At 41.2% G+C, this 16719-nt stretch overlaps 1 protein-coding gene across 5 annotated transcripts in view; it reads left to right on the forward strand.

Moving 5' to 3' along the window:
- Window positions 1-16719, forward strand: part of NCAPG2 (non-SMC condensin II complex subunit G2) — a 180663-nt gene that overhangs the window by 94207 nt on the left and 69737 nt on the right. For all 5 annotated transcript variants that reach the window (XM_033931595.1, XM_033931597.1, XM_033931598.1 and 2 more), the window contains 2 exons: window positions 2415-2588; window positions 10056-10126. In XM_033931595.1, coding sequence (XP_033787486.1) covers window positions 2415-2588; window positions 10056-10126 — 245 coding nt within the window. The remainder of the gene's footprint in view (window positions 1-2414; window positions 2589-10055; window positions 10127-16719) is intronic.

Genomic DNA, 16719 nt, shown 5'->3' on the forward strand with positions numbered 1-16719 from the left:
GCTGTGTATAAGATAACTTAAACTTCAGTATGGAAGTGATTTCAAGTTTATTTTTCTATAATATAGATGAATAAGTGGGTAGTGATTAAGACGTTAAAGCTCTAATGCCCATTATTTGCCCCTTAATACATGCTAAAGGGCAGAAACTTGCTTTAGATTACTGTGACATATGTTAAAATAAATTATTGTGGGATACAGTATAATTAAATGCAAATGAATGCAAAAGATCTCATTACTGTATAAACTGAATAACATAGCTGGTGATGAATATAGCAAGTTGTGGTATTTCTGGAAAAAATACTACTAGCAAAAAGGCAGTGGTAGTTTTCCTGTGAAGGAGCCTCAGGCTGCAAAGCTGCAGCCTTTTGTTCTCGGCTGCTTTTAAAGGGGTTGTTCCCTCCCATTTCTATCCAATGTCTCCTCAAATCACATTCTCTCCCCCAAACCCATGTGCTCCGAAACTTTGCCAATCACTAAATGTACCCCCAAGCTCCACTCCCCCAGCCTACCTTAAGTAATTGCTGGTGTCTAGTGGAGTTTGGGCAAGAATAATCTCCAGTTGCTTTGTCCCTTGCCACTGTTGTATTCAAAATGGCACCAGTAATCCCTAGTGGTATCCTTAAGCCCTTGCTGCAGACCCCATAACATGCCTTAATAATTAGGTTAGGGTTGCTGGTGCCATTTTGAACCTGCTGCCAGCAAGCGGCAGGATTGACTGGGGACTGCTACTGCCTCATCCCAACAGATTACTAAATGTAGGCTCTGAGGTGGGGGTGGATAGAGCATCTACAATAGAGTGTGGTGTGCTTTTGGTGATTGGAAGGGGGGGCATTTGGGGGGGAACTATTGGAAGGGGGAGTAGGGGGCAACTGCTGAATTTGCATCAGCCCCTTTAAGAAACACTTGGGGACATCAGGTTTTGTCTTAGCTCTGATATTTTGAGGCACTAGAAATAGTGCAGTTTGTAAGGTTGGTCACAAGCAGTGTTATTTGTATGCTGTGGAAGTGACTCATCTGTGATACTAAGCTGCCACAGGTTTGTCACTCTCATGGAAAATTAAGATGCAGTAAAAGTCCAGCTTTTTATACCACATGACCTGTAAGACCTGATGGTCCAGCAGTGGACTGGGACAGGCGGGATCCCTCCTGCCTCATGTTCTCACCGACTAACAACAAAAAAATATATACATATATATATATTTATTTTTATTTTTTTACTTCTCTCTCCCTTTTGAATTTCCTGGCAGTCTCATGGTGGGCCGGGACAGAAGGGATCACTCTCACCTCCTGTCCCTGCCTCCTCTGTGTACATTTTGAATTCCTTGGGTGTCTAGCTGTAGGCTGGAACAGGAGGGATTCTTTTCTCCTCCTGTCCCAGCCGACTGTGATGATTTTTGCCTCCTCCGCATACCTTTCAATTTCCTGGTGGTCCAATGGTGAAACAAGCAGGAGCGATCTTTCTGCACTCCTGCTCGGCGAGGAGCCGCTAGCTGAATACTGCGAGAACTAGCAGCAGTCATTTAGCTCGTGACTCTTTGCTGAGCAGGAGCACAGGAAGATTGCTCCTGCTCAGTTCACCACTGGACCACCAGAATTGAAACATATGCGAGGGAGGTAAAAATCGTCAGTCGGCTAGGATAGGAGGCAGGAGGGATCCCTTCTGTCTCAGCCCACCGTGAGACCGCCTGGGAATTCAAAAGGTATGCAGGGAAGGTGGGAGGGAATTAAAAGTTTTTAGAGTCGACAGGAAGAAGGAGGGATCCCTCCTGTCCCAGACCACCACTGGACCATCAGGTCTTAGGCAGGCCCATTAGAGGCCTGCAACAAGTCTGGGCGGGTTGGCACTTAACTAAATATAAGCCGAAACCCTCATTTTTGGCCCCCAAATCTTTGCTTATATTAGAGTATATAAGTTATATAGATCTATATATATATTGACAACATACAAAAAAAGTAACTGGCTTATTTTTGAAAAGTTCAAGTGGTATTAGAAATCTTTAGGCTTTAACCTTTCTGCTCCTTATTTACCAATAAATTTATAATCTCTTCTTATTCAAATTCCTCAGAGTAGTCTTAAGAGTAGAAAGCAATTCCTGATCACTTTAGTAGGCCAGGCTCCTGTTATAATCACGAGGTGAGCTAGTATAGTGTTTTTAGGAAAGTGATTTAATGTTTATGAATGATGCTTGAATGATAAGTAGCTAAGTTCTGAAGTCTTGGTGATTGACCATACTTGGTTTAAACCATTTCTTTGTTATGTTTTCAAATGTTTATAGTATTTTTTAAATTCACAGGTAAAAAATTCACAGATAAACATAATAGTGGAAAATGCAGAGCATTTAAATGGTGGCTGGTTTCTTTTCAATCTCAGATATGAACTTAATATTTTAACAAGCAGAATTTTTTCATTTCAGGTGCTGAATGATGTATTATCAACAAATGACTCTACCTGTATGGCAGGTTTATTGGAGATTATAGTAATTCTCTGGAAAAGCATTCATAAAGCTCTGGATCAGAATGAGGAAGCGAAAATATACACAATAAGCAAATTTGCTACTGTTCTTCCTGAGTACTTGAAAGTATTTAAGGTAAACATTCCCATACAGAAATGGAACACTGAATGATGCAGTTGTTAGAGCAAAGTACCAGGAAACAGAACATCTAGAGCAGGGGTGTCCAACCTTTTGGCTTCCCTGGGCCACATAGGCTGAAAAAAATGTTTCTGGGGCCGCGCAAACGCTGCAGCAAGACAGAGGAGGGAACCGGCAAGACGGTAAACACACAGGGGCAGCAGAGGAAAACACTGCATCATCCTCCACCGGGGCCGCACAAAATACTTCACGGGGCCGCAGGTTGGACACCCCTGATCTAGAGTGTGGCACAGTGGTTAAAGCTACAGCTTCATCACCTTGAGGTTATGGGTTCAAACTCACGCTGCTCCTTGTGACCTGGAGCAAGTCACTTAATCCCCTCCTCCATTGCCCCAGATACATTAGATAGATTGTGAACCCATTGATACAGACTGGTAAAATTTATGTAAACCGTTCTGAGCTTCCCTGGGAGAACGGTATAGAAAATTTAATGAATAAATAAATAAAATTACAATCAAAGATCTATCAGTGAGCTTAATTTTGTTTTTCTTTCTGTAGTCATATTGGACCTGCAGAATACATGTACATTTTTGAAGACATATTCACCTCTCATGTGCATGAGTCATGGTACCATGAGAACAAACTTTCCAGAATTTACCAGCAAAAATGTGACTCTTCCTGCACTATCACTGTTCTGTCGTTTTATCCTGTGGCCCAGTTCACAATTTTTCTAGCAATGTGGAATGTTTTTCAGTAGTCACTGTTTTAATTCTGGCTCTAGCAAATCATTTTGTATTTTTAGCCATCATTTCATAGCCAAATTAATGTCCTGTCTGTAAGTTTTATTAAGGTTTCTTCCTAAATTCTCCTGGTTCCTAATTTTTTTTTTAGTGTGAACTTGGATGTTGTTGGCCTCTGTATTTTCAGGTATCTTTTTTACTCTGAGGACAAGCAGGACAATATATATTACATTTGGATGACATTATCTGATGGATCCCAGTGCAGACACTGCCCAGCATCTCTTTTTTTTTTTTTTTTTTTTTAGAGGCTTTTGGGAGCACTGCACATTCGCAAGTGCCTTCCCACCTAAAGTTGGAACATGGGACCATCAGTCTTCAGTTTTCCACAGAGCAGAGAGGTCAGGCTTTGTGTTCTCTTCAGCAAATCATGTTTTTTTTAATTCTTTTGTTTGTTCCCCATCAGGTGGGTTTTTTTTCCTCCTCAGTGCTTCTTTCCCTTACTCTGTGCATTTACTCTTAGTGATACTGGCCTGTTTAAGATTATTGTATTTTTTTCGGCCCTTTTAGGCCTGAGCATAAGTTAGATTGCATCAAATATTTTCACCATTGAGCTGTTTGATTTAGCTTCAGCATTGTTTTCCTTCATGTCAAACAAAGTTCCTAGTAGCTTTAAGCACTCAATCCGGTGCAAGAGGGTCATCTCTGGGACCGATCCTCACAGTTTGTGCCTGCTGTGTCCAAGACTAGACCTTGACACCTCTGTATTGTGTTTGTTTATACAGAAAAGAACCCAGAAAAGTAGAGAGACCTAGCTCAAGGAACTTTCTGGTGTTAAGTCTGGTCCATTGGCATTGGAATCATTAGTCCCCATTACTGCTAGGGCTCTATTTTGATGCTGGGAGTGCGCTAGCATTGGTGAGATCTCAACCTGCCTTGATTTTGGGCACGGCCTCAGGACCAGTTAGCATCAGACCTGACACAGAGGATATATGTAGATTCAATGTCTACTTCATCGGCACTGAGAAACCCTGATTCCAAACATTGAACGAAGGCTAAGAAGCATCAGCATTATTCCCCTTTGAGGCATGGTGCTGGGAGCATTAGCATCGCTAGTACCCGAGAAGTGTCGACATTGGGAGGATTGCTGCTCCCCCTCTGTTGTAATGTCAACACAGCAATCTCCATGCAGCTAAGGCTCTGCTTCCAATTTGGTACTGGCAGATTCACAGGCTGTCTTTATCTCAGCACTGGCCAGCCCTTACTGAAGCCTGCCCTCGATGAACGGATCCAAGCCATGCTAAAGGAGGAGCTTGTGGACTTGCTGTAGAGTGCACAGGCATTGGGTACTGCTCTAGCCCGAATTAAAGGCTGTCAATGCCTGTGCCCAGCCGGACATTGGGACTGACACTGACCAATGTGGTGATACTCTTGATGTCGGTGGAGGAGATTGCTTTAGACAGACCTGTACCTCAACATCCTATGTCGAGGCCTGGACATTGATCCAGGAAACTGAGGTGGGCAGAAACTCAACCAACTCATTAGGAGTACTTTCCTGAGTCTGAGACGGATTGTTCATGGGAATCTTGAAGAAGACACAGAGTACTTCTCAAAAGAGCAATCCTATGGCATATGTTTAGACCCCTCCCTACTACAGGAGAGAAGAGAATCTCCACCAGATGAGCTTTCCTTCATCGGTTTTATTTGGGAAATGGCAGAAGCTATTGCATTTAAGTTGGATATGGAGGACAACCCTAGGGCAGAGTTACTAACTAACCATCCCAATTGCTCCATCACTATATGGGAGTCAAATCTCTCAGAGAGCAAGGTCATGTGTTTGGGCTGCAAAAACCCAAAGGAACGGTACAGTTTAGGGGGTGAAGAACTTATGTGCAAAACAGAAGAGCGGGACTTGGTTATAATAGTATGTGATGATCTTAAGGTGGCCAAAAAGGTTGAAAGGGTGATGGCAAAAGCTCTTTTACAAACTGAAGAGCCCTAACCGTTTTATTCTTTCCTCATATGAGAGGAGTTCCAGCCCCTTTACCATCTTGGTTGCTTTTCTTTGAACCTTTTCTAGTGCCACTATATCTTTCTTAGATAAGGAAACTAGAATTGAATGCAATTCTCCAGATGAGGTTGCACCATGGAGCAATACAGGGGCATTATAACATTCTTAGTCTTGTTAACCATCCCTTTTTTAATAATTCCTAGCATCCTATTTGCGTTTTTGACCGCCGCCACACATTGGGCAGAAGGTTTCATCAGATCCTTTTTTTGGGTGCTAATCCCCAAGGTGGATCCTAGCATTCAGTAACTGTGATTCAGGTTATTCCCAATGTGCATCACTTTGCATTTGTCCACATTCAATTTCATCTGCCATTTGGACGCCTAGTCTTTCAATTTCCGCCTGAAAATTTTCACAATCTGCATGCATTTTAACAACTTTGAACAGTTTAGTGTCATCTACAAATTTAATCACCTCACTCGTCATTCCAATTTCCAGACCATTTATAAATAAGCTAAATAGTGGCACTCCACTGTTTATTCTCCTCCATTGCGAAAAATGACTATTTAACCTTACTCTCTGTTTTCTATCCGATAACCAATTCCTAATCCACAACTGAGCTTTGCCACCTATCCCATGGCACTTTAATTTTCTCAGCAGCCTCTCGTGAGGAACTTTATCAAAAGCTTTCTGAAAATGTAGGTACACTATATCAATCGGTTCACCTTTAACCACATGTTTATGCACACCTTCAAAGAAGTCAAGAAAATTTGTGAGGCAAGATCTCCCTTGGCTGAACCCATGCTGACTCGTTCTCATTAAATCGTGTTTGTCAACAATTTAATTTTTATCATTTCTACCATTTTGCTTGACACTGAAGTGAGGCTTACCAGTCTGTAATTTCTCAGATCTCCCCTGGAGCCCTTTTTAAAAATCAGTGTAAAAACATTGGCCACCCTCCAATCTTCAGGTACTACAGATGATTTTAGCGACAGATTACAGATCACTAACAGCAGGTCAGCAATTTCATGTTTGAGTTCTTTTAGTATCCTGGGATGTATACCATCCGGTCCTGGCAATTTATCACTTTTTAACTTGTCAATTTGGCTCAGTACATCTTCCAGATTCACCAAGATTTTTAGTTTCTCCACATCATCACTTTTGAAACCATTTCTGGTTCAGGTAGATCTCTTACTACATCTTCTTCCGTAAAGACTGAAGCAAAGGATTCATTCAGTCTTTCCGCTATGGCCTTATCCTCCCTGAGCGCTCCTTTTGCTACTCGATCATCCAACAGTCCCACAGATTCCCTCACAGGTTTTCTGCTTCTGATGTACCTAAAAAAATAGCTATGAGTTTTTGCCTCTTTTGCAAGTTTCTCTTCATATTCTTTCTTAGCTATCAATGCTTTGCATCTAACTTGCCAGTGCTTGTGTTTCTTCTTATTTTCTTCATTCGGATCTTTTTTCCATTCTTTAAAGGATGTTTTCTTGGCTCTAATAGCCTCTTTCACTTCACCTTTTAACCACTCCTGCTCTCGTTTCCTCTTCTTTCCACCTTTGCTGATACATTGTAGAAGGCCTGGATGGCGCAAATAGTGCAGAAGAAATAGCAGGGTGTTGCAGAGACCTTTCTAAGTCCTGATCAGAGGGTCTTACATGCAAACAGATACATTTAAAAACTTTGAAAAGTCAGGATAATTAATAAAAGATCAGGAAACCAATGTATAGCATAGGAAAATGGGAATTCAGTATTTATGTGAATTATTAGATAAAGCAAGACCATAAGGAAAATTAGGTATACTTGGAGGTGTTAAACTGCCTCCATGTTTCTTTCTGTCTCTCTTTCTACTGCAGTTTTCTGCCTTGACTTCATGACTTAATTAAAGCCAGACCTCTCAGTCTGGCCTGTGGTAGTTGGAGGGAAAATATAAGGTTTCACATTTTTGAATGCAGATAGGTTATAATATGTACCCTAACAATAATTATTCAAATATAACGTGTTGTGTGTGAGTGAAGGGATCCCTATGTGTGTTAGAATGTGTGAGAATATGTATGATGAAATGATTTGTACTTAATTTCAAACTTTTTACATTTATAAGATTCAAAAAACTTTAAGAGGGCCTAAGTGCAACATATGGAGCTCGTTAGAATAGTTGAAGGAATGGTTACCATGGAAACCCTCTAGAGGCCCAGAGTAGACAAAGGTCAGCTAGTTTGACCTCCAGCATAGGAATTGGGTTTTCTTTTCTTTCTTGTGTGTGTGTCAGTGAAACTTGAAACTGTCAGTTTTTCCAAAGCAAGAGTTCCCCAGACACAAAGGGCTGGTTTGCTTTAAACTTTTAAAGAATTACTGAGAGAAAAAGTCTTCACAAAAATATAATTTGTAAAACTTCTTTGAGCTTGGTAACTATATTAAAAGGAATTTCTTTGTTCAAACCTAAGGCCAGCCTCTGTTGGCTGATTGATTGATGAGGAGTGATGTCATACTGGTCACTGCGAAAGTATATAAGTCAACATAGTTGCATGTGTTCACCAAGTTCATATTATTCAGGGAATATGCACTTTGTCATGCCTGACTATATATGGCTCCATTGTAAAAATACCTTTTGAATCAAGATTTCTGTTAAACTTTAATAAACAATATGTGACTGGAAATATTTGTACAGTTATCATTATTCCTGGGCACCAAAGGGCAGAGGTTAACGCATTATGCTGCTGAACGTGGAATACATCTGGTCTGGGCTTCCACGACGTTATTTTTAAATAACATCCACGCCTGGTTTGCAGTCCTAACCTTTGCAACCAATCCTTTTAGCTGTTCTCTTAGGGCAGTGGTCTCAAACTCAAACCCTTTGCAGGGCCACATTTTGGATTTGTAGGTACTTAGAGGGCCTCAGGAAAAAATAGTTAATGTCTTATTAAAGAAATGACAATTTTGCATGAGGAAAAACTCTTAGTTTATAAATCTTTCCTTTTGACTAAGTCTTAATAATAATATTGTCATTTATAGCTAAAGAAAAATATGATCAAGAAACTGTTTTATTTTTCTTTTGTGATTATGATAAACATACCGAGGGCCTCAAAATAGTACCTGGCGGGCCGCGAGTTTGAGACCACTGTCTTAGGGGTTAGTACAAATAGCAAGGGCTTCTAGCTCAATTTCAGGGCTGTGCTTGCACTGGAATGATAAGAATGAAGAAGGGAAGATCTTTCCTTAGAACAGGAAAAAATTTCCCTTTTGGAAAGGATTGAGTCCCCTGTAGTCCTCTTGTTTTTCAGGGAGGAATAGTCCTCCCATATTGGGCAGGTGACCTCCTCCTTAGAAATGGGAATAGTTCTGATGGAGGAGGCTTCTGAAGGAGATAATTCTGGAATGACTCTTTTTTTTTTTCTTTTTTTTTAAAATATTTTTTATTCTTTTTAAATTCTTACATCAAGTGAAATACATGTATTACATTCAATTATGAAAAAACACTTGAAATTATTAATAAATGTTCTTACAATGTAAATTAAAGAAACCCTTTATCAGAATTTTATATCATATTAATATTACAATAGTTTTCCCTCCCTTCCCCCTCTATATGTTTTATACATGTGTTATGATATTTGATCAATAGAATAATTTGTCAATGGTCCCCATATTTTATTAAATTTTTTTATATAACCTTGTTGTAATGCCATTGCTTTTTCCATTTTATATATATGACAAATTGAATTCCACCAAAAAGTGTAATTTAGTTTAGTGTAATCTTTCCAGTTTTGAGTAATTTGCTGTATGGCGACCCCTGTTAAAATTAATAAAAGTTTATTATTGTTAGCTGAAATCGGACTCTGTGTTCTCATTGCTGTTCCAAATAATATTGTATCATATGATAGTCCAACATGATTTTCTAATAAATTATTAATTTGGGGCCAAATTAATTTCCAAAAGGAAATAATGCAGGGACAAAAGAATAGTAAATGGTCCAATGTCCCCACTTCTATCTTACAATGCCAGCATCTATTAGATCTACTACTATCTAATTTTTGTAATCTCGTAGGGGTCCATAAAACTCTATGTAAAAAAAATAACCACGTTTGACTCATAGATGCTGATCTTGTAGTATGTATTCTCCAGGACCAAAATTTTTGCCATTGAGATGGAGAAATTATCTGTCCTATCTCAATACTCCAAATGTCCCTAAGTCCTGATCTCTTAAAGCCTCCCAGGTCCGTCCTTCTCTACAAAGTCCTCAGTATTAAAATATAGGTATTACATAGCTTATCAAAGGTTAAAATCTTTTAAATTTTACAGCTTTATAACATTAAAAATCTAGGTCTTAGATAATTTCTCTGGGTTAGTTACCTATATATAAGCATTCCTATCTTGCTGTCCTCGGAGTACAGGTAACAACTGCATTATGCATTTCTGTTTTTTGCAAGTTAACATTTTCTCAGTGAAAAATAAAGTGTTAAGTATTATTGTAAAAGTTGCTAATTTTGTTTCCATTATGTGTTTCTACAGCTTAATTTTTCTGTTTTAAAAACAGAAATCAAACCATATAACACAGTATTCTGGGTCCACATTAGTGGATTATTGAACTATTACAATGTCCCTTTGTGTTATAGTTTAATGTCACAAGTGTATTTTGTTCTTGGGCTCGTAACTGGTTAACTCAATCAAAATGAGTTGAATCAATTCATTCACACCTTTTTTTTTTTTTTTTTCTAATTGTAGGAAGATCGTTGCATTGTTCCATTAATTGTCCTTGCATCTTTTATGCCTGCATCTGCTGTTCCTACATTCAGGTATCAATTTTCCCCCCTTCTAAGTTTTGTTCTGTTTTGAACGTATAGTTTAGTCAGATCTTGCATGGACTACAATAGTTTCAGCATATACAGCTAACCAGGGATTTTTTTTCACCCACTTTATCTATTCTGTTCATGCCTAGCTGTCTCAGTAAGACCTCTCTTCCCTGTGCTCCATTCCTAAATCCCCTGTACAGATGTACTCGTAGCCAGAAATGTGTCTTGTCATTGAATATTGACAGATTCCTATCCTGGAAGCTGTGAACAGTATGTCCCCACATCACCTCCAACTTCCATCAGCTCAAAGAGCAGAAGTTGTTGAGGATCAAACTTTGTCTGTTTCACAGTATTCTTGCTGGAGTCCATTTCTATATTTTGACAGTTAAGACTATTTATCAAACAGAAAAGAAATTTACATGAATCTTGCAGTCAGATTAATGGCCATTTTGAGTATTTATACCAGTTTCAAAATCACTTACCTTTCTTGCAACATTACAGATTTAATATCACAGATCAATGTTGATTACATATCAATAGATCAACAATTACAGATCAATGTTTACATATCAATGGAAGATACTTTTTATGGACATACTCTACATATGCTCATAAAAAGTGTCTTCTATTGATCTCTATGGCATCTTATTGCTTTAGGCATTATATAAAGATAGGCATAACATATAGTAAATGCTTGATTAAAATGCTAATGAAAATATTGGAATTTTAACTAGTTATGAAAAAATGAGTAATAAAAATAATGGATTCACTAAGGACCTCTTCTATCAAACTGTGCTAACACTATATACATATACACATATACAGAATGGAAAGATCAATAGCGGTGCAAAATGGAAATTATAAAAACTTCATTAAAATTTGGGAACCATTAACGTCCTTTTGTCATGATTGATGCCATTTTCCTAATATTTCTATATTTAATATGTAAGATAAGGGTGGGGTGGGGGGAGGGTTTCTATTATATGAAAAATAAAAATTACTAAAAGGATTTCAGGATGGGAGAGGGAGGGTTATATTTATAACTATAAGTTATAATGATAAGATGTACAAGTGGTTAAATCTATGTTATTGTGTTGCAATTTTTGTACACTTGATGAAAGTTTTAAAATGAATAAAGAATTATTTAAAAAACTGTGCTAACAGTTTTTAGCGGAGAGCCGCGCTGAATGGCCCACGCTGCTCACTGCGCTACAAACTGCTAGTGAAGTTTGATAGAAGAGGCCCTAAGTATCTTAAAGTCCTTAAACCATTTTCACATTTTTGTGGTTCCCCACAAGCCTTGTTTTTCTTTCAGTATAATATGTATATTTTGTCTGCTGTAAGCATTTAAAATGTTAATGTATCTGAGACCTTATTCTAACTGGTAGATAGTGTTAGTGTATTATAGGTTTAATATAGCATCTAAGGCTGCGACTGGCATTAAAACACACAGTTTAATTCTGAGTCACCTAATGGCAGACCTACATATAAAGGAGTACCCTAAAGGTTAGTGCAGTGGTTTGAGAACCAGGGAAAATGGGTTCAATTCCTACTGCAGCTCCTTGTGATTCTAGGCAAGTCACTAACCCTTTGTTGTCCTAGGTACAAAATAAATACCTGTATATAATATGTAAACTGCTTTGATTGTATCCACAGAAAGGCAGTATATCAAATTGCATTCCCTTTTCCCTACATATAAATAATTGCAGTGGTCTAATTGCAAAAGAACTATTGCATATACAGTAAAACCTTGGTTTGCGAGCATAATTCGTTCCGGAAGCATGCTTGTAATCCAAAGCACTCGTATATCAAAGTGAATTTCCCCATAGGAAGTAATGGAAACTCAGACGATTCGTTCCACAACCCAAAAACTTTAATACAAAATACATATACGTACTTATGCAAGACCTCGCTCATTTAGAACAGTCACTACATTCTTGCAATGTCAGAGAGAGAAGAACTATGAGCTCTGTTGTGATGATGTGACGTGTGTGTATACTGTATGTACTCGTATTGCAAGATTTTGCTTGTTTAGAACAGTCACTACACTCCTGTAGTGTCAGAGAGAGAGGAACCATTGGCTCAGTTGTGATGTGTGTAATAGAGAGTTGCGCGGGGAGAGGAATCCCACCCGTCCCCATGAGGAATCCCCTCTGTCCCCGCCCGTCCCTATAAACTTCAGAAATAGTTATTTCATTTAATTATGCTACTGAATTAAAGGCTCTGGTAGAAACCCATTTACAAATAAGCAAAAAGACTTTATTAATTTGGAAATATTAATTGGGAAGAATACATACTTTGTAAACGGGTTTCTACCAGAGCCTCTTTTGTTTATAAATTTTTATCAACACAACTAATATACTACTTTATCCTGCAGTAAAAAAAAAAAAGAAATAGAATTCTTTTCCTACCTTTGTTGCCTGGTTTCTGCTTTCCTCATGTTCTCATTCAGTTCCTTCCATCCACTGTCTCTCTTTCTTCTGCTTCTTCCATTTGCTCTGTTACTGTGCCTCTCCCTTTCTCCCCCCTTCCAAATTGGTCTGGCACCCATCTTCTTCCCTCCGCTCCCCCCATAATCTGGCATCTCTGTCTTCTTCCCTGCCAGCGTCTTCTCCCCACTCTCTCTTCCCCATTTCCTTTCAGTGTCCTTCTCCCCCCCCATCTTCCTCATGTCCTGTCAGCGTCCTTCTCCCCCCTCTGTCTTCCCCATGTCCTTTCAGTGTCCTTCTCCCCCCTCTGTCTTCCCCATGGCCTTTCGGCATCCTTCTCCACCCCTTTGTCTTCCCCATGTGCTTTCAGTGTCCTCCCCCCCCGTCTTCCCCATGGCCTTTCAGCGTTCTTCTCCACCCCTTTGTCTTCCCCAGTGCTTTCAGCGTCCTCCCCCCCGTCTTCCCCATGGCCTTTCAGCGTCCTTCTCCACCCCTTTGTCTTCCCCAGTGCTTTCAGCGTCCTCCCCCCCCCTCCTTCTCTCCCGCCCCGGATGCAGCACAGCCGGCCAGGTCCCCTTACTTTTGTGGCGCTTCCCCGACCAACCGGCCAACAACAGCCCCGGTCTGACAAACCTCCCTGCCCTTAACCGCAAATCTAAATTTCCTTCTTACAGCTGCTGTAAGAAGGTAATTTAGATTCGCGGTTAAGGGCAGGGAGGTTTATCGGACCAGGGCTGTTGTCGGTCTGTCGAGGAAGCGCCACAAAAGTAAGGGGCTGTGCTGCACCCGGGGCGGGGCGGACCGCCCCCCTCCCTTGGTAGCCACTCGAGCCGCGAGGCTACTCCTCCTTACCTACCCTGCCTGCAGCACAGAGCCGAACGGAAGTCTTCCCGACGTCAGCGCTGACGTCTGAGTGAGGGAGGGCTTTGTTTAAGCCCTCCCTCCCCTCCGACGTCAGCGCTGACATCGGGAAGACTTCCGTTCGGCTCTGTGCTGCAAGCAGAGCAGGTAGGGAGAAAAGCCGCGCGACTTAGTACATCCAGCCCCGCAGGAACCCCGTGACCTTCGGAGGCATCCCCACGGGATCCCCGCATCCCTAGGGGGCGTCCCCACGGGATCCCCGTGACCCGAAGGGGGAACCCGTGGGATGCCCGTCGTCCCCGTTCCCGTGCAGCTCTCTAGTGTGTATACCATATGTACTTGTATTGCAAGACATTGCTTGAATATCAAGTTAAAATATAATCAAATGTTTTGCTTGTCTTGCAAACCAAGTTACTTGCAATCCAAGGTTTTACTGTACTATGTAATTAGATCTCCTGTTTAGAGAGGTTCTTCACTTTCTTCTTTACCTCACCCTTTGCTGTACTCTGTGTCACTTTCAAATGCCTTAGCTTTCTATTTCTTACTGCTTCTATAATTTCTTATATTATCCTAGCTTTATTCTTTGCTCTTAATTTTTTTTGTTCTGTATTTTTTACTAAGTAGTTGTTCACCAAAGGCCATCATTGCATTACATTTGCCTCTCAATTCAGATTTATAACTGTATTTTACAGTGCAATAGGTGAGACATTCTAGACAAGTGGGTTGTGTCCCTATTGCATGCCATCTGCAGAAGGAATCCAATTTGCATTTTTCTTTGTCTCCACTGAGCTCCTTAGCTCCTCATACGTGCCTGCAAAAGTGTGTTCATGCTGTTCTCCACATTTTATTATTTTATTCAGTGTTTTTATTCCTTTTTTTATTGGGATTCTTGTTCTCGGAGCATTTTTTTCTGCTTGCCTGCATTGAGAACAAACAGGGCTACTTTTACGAAGCTGCGTTAAGGCATTAGCGCATGCTACATTGCCGTGCGTGCTAGACACTAACGCCAGCATTGAGCAGTAATATCCTGCATGTTCTAAAAACACTAGCACACCTTAGTAAAAGGATCCCACAGACTTATATCTATAACTGACAGGCCAATCCCAGTGGGTACCTGTTAGCCAGCCTGCTTAGTTTTCTTTAGAACTCAGGGCTGTCCCTGAAGTTGTCTTACCTGCTGTTAAGCAAGGATCAAGCGCAGGCTGTTAGGTGCCCTTAGAAGGCTCAGCGGTGTCTCACAGGGTGTCGGCTGCATCTTCTCACCTCCTCCCATCCTGGTGCGCATCCGTCGGTCCGCAGGGGTGGAGGTGCAGACAAGCTTAGGGTCTGACTAGAAGCCCGAAGTTCATTGCAAAGGCATTCCTAGCATGAGGTATTGATTCTCTGATCCAGCTACTGTAAGAGAGCTGAGGCAGGCTGCAACACAGATCCACAAACAGGTCACAGTTTGTTGCGCGTGTCCCTCTGCTCTCTAGACTGGTCGACAAACAAGCTTTTTCTCATTTTCCCTTTCCCTTCAATTGTTATGACTTCCTTACTTCCCTTCCTGCTGATATTAACCATCCCCAATCTTTCCCTGCTCCCTAAGCCACTGAACACTGAACTCTTTAAACCCACTGCCTCTCCCTTCCTCTTATCCTCTACCCTCTTCTACGCTGTAAAGATCCTACACTTTCTCCCTCTCATTTGGTCATCCCCTCTCTCCTTGCGTGCACGTCACTCACTTCGTAGTGGCATGTGCTCCTTCACCTGTACCTTCCTCCTTCTCTTGCTTTTCCGCTGGAGATATCAACCCCAATCCTGGTTCTCCCACCCTACTCTTATGGTCCACTTTATTCCTACAGCCCAACTCGCAATACCACCAGATGCAAAGGCCTCTACTCTATCCTCATCTTTCTCGATCTGTCTGCCACCTTTGATACTGTTGATCACCGCCTACTCCTTGATATGATGTCCTTGTTGGGATTCCAGGGTTCTGCTCTCTCCTGGGGGGTTTTTTTTTCCTTCTATTTCTCCCATTGTACCTTCAGTGTATACAATGGTGGTTCCTCTTCCACAGCCTTCCCACTATCGATTGGTGTACCTCAAGGCTCTGTCCTAAGACCACTCCTTTTCTCAATCTACACATGCTCACTTGGAGCGCTGATCTTCTCCCACGGCTTCCAGTATCACCTTAGGCTGATGACTCCCAGATCTACTTCTCTGCACCAATATCTCTACTAAAACCCATACCAGAGTTTCAGCCTGCCTGTCTGACATTGCCACCTGGATGTTTCAACGCTATCTAAAATTGAATATGGCTAAAACATTGTTGCTCATCTTCCCACCTCTCCACTTCCCTCGTTCTCCGTCAACAACAATATCATCCTTCCTGGTTTGTCTGCTCGTAATCTCAGGGTCATCTTTGACTCCTCTCTCCCCTTCACCACCCAGATACAACATATTGCTAAAACCTGCCACTTTTTTCTTTATAATATTACCAAAATCCGACCCTTCCTTTCTCAGCACGCTACTAAAACACTTATCCATGCCCTCATCACCTCATACTTAGACTACTCAACTCGTTTCTCTCAGAATTTCCACTTAGCCATCTCACTCCCCTCCAATCTGTCCAGAATTTGGCTGCATGACTCATATTCCAGGAGAGCCACTTTATTCACATTACTCCTCTCCTAAAATCACTTCATTGGCTTCCCATCCATTTCTGAATACATTTCAAACTCCTCTTACTGACCTACAAATGCACTCACTCAGCTGCCCTTCACTATCTCTCTTCACTTATCTCCCCCTATGATCCCCACTCCCACCCCTGTGAGCTCTGCTCACAGGGGTGGTAAGTGTCTCCTATCTGTGCCCTTCTCTTCAACTGCCAACTTCAGACATTAGACCACCGATTAATCTGCCGTTCCTTTCGTAGGACCTAATCCTGGTGCTGTCTAGTCTGTCCAAGCCTCCATTTGAGCCCTTTCAGGATGTTTCCTTATTGGACTTGAGCTCCCGATGATGTTTCTGGTCGCTGTTCCATCAGCAAGGCATGTCTCTGGATTCCAGACTCTTTCTTGCAGTGAACCGTTTCTCTGAATCTCAAAGATGGGATTTCCTTCTACACAGTTCCTTCCTGCCTGCCGAAAGTGGTTTCGGTTTTCCGTGTTAATCAGGAAGTGCATTTGCCTGCTTTTTAGCCTGCTGGTTCAAAGACGACATAGGATCTTATTTTGAGGAACCTTGATATGCACGAAGGGCTTCTTCGCTAGTTGGAGGTCACAATGAGTTTGTGCTGACTCATTCTGTCAAGCGGGGCTCTCC

This window comes from Geotrypetes seraphini, chromosome 2 (assembly GCF_902459505.1).
Source record: "Geotrypetes seraphini chromosome 2, aGeoSer1.1, whole genome shotgun sequence".
Taxonomy (NCBI): Eukaryota; Metazoa; Chordata; class Amphibia; order Gymnophiona; family Dermophiidae; genus Geotrypetes; species Geotrypetes seraphini.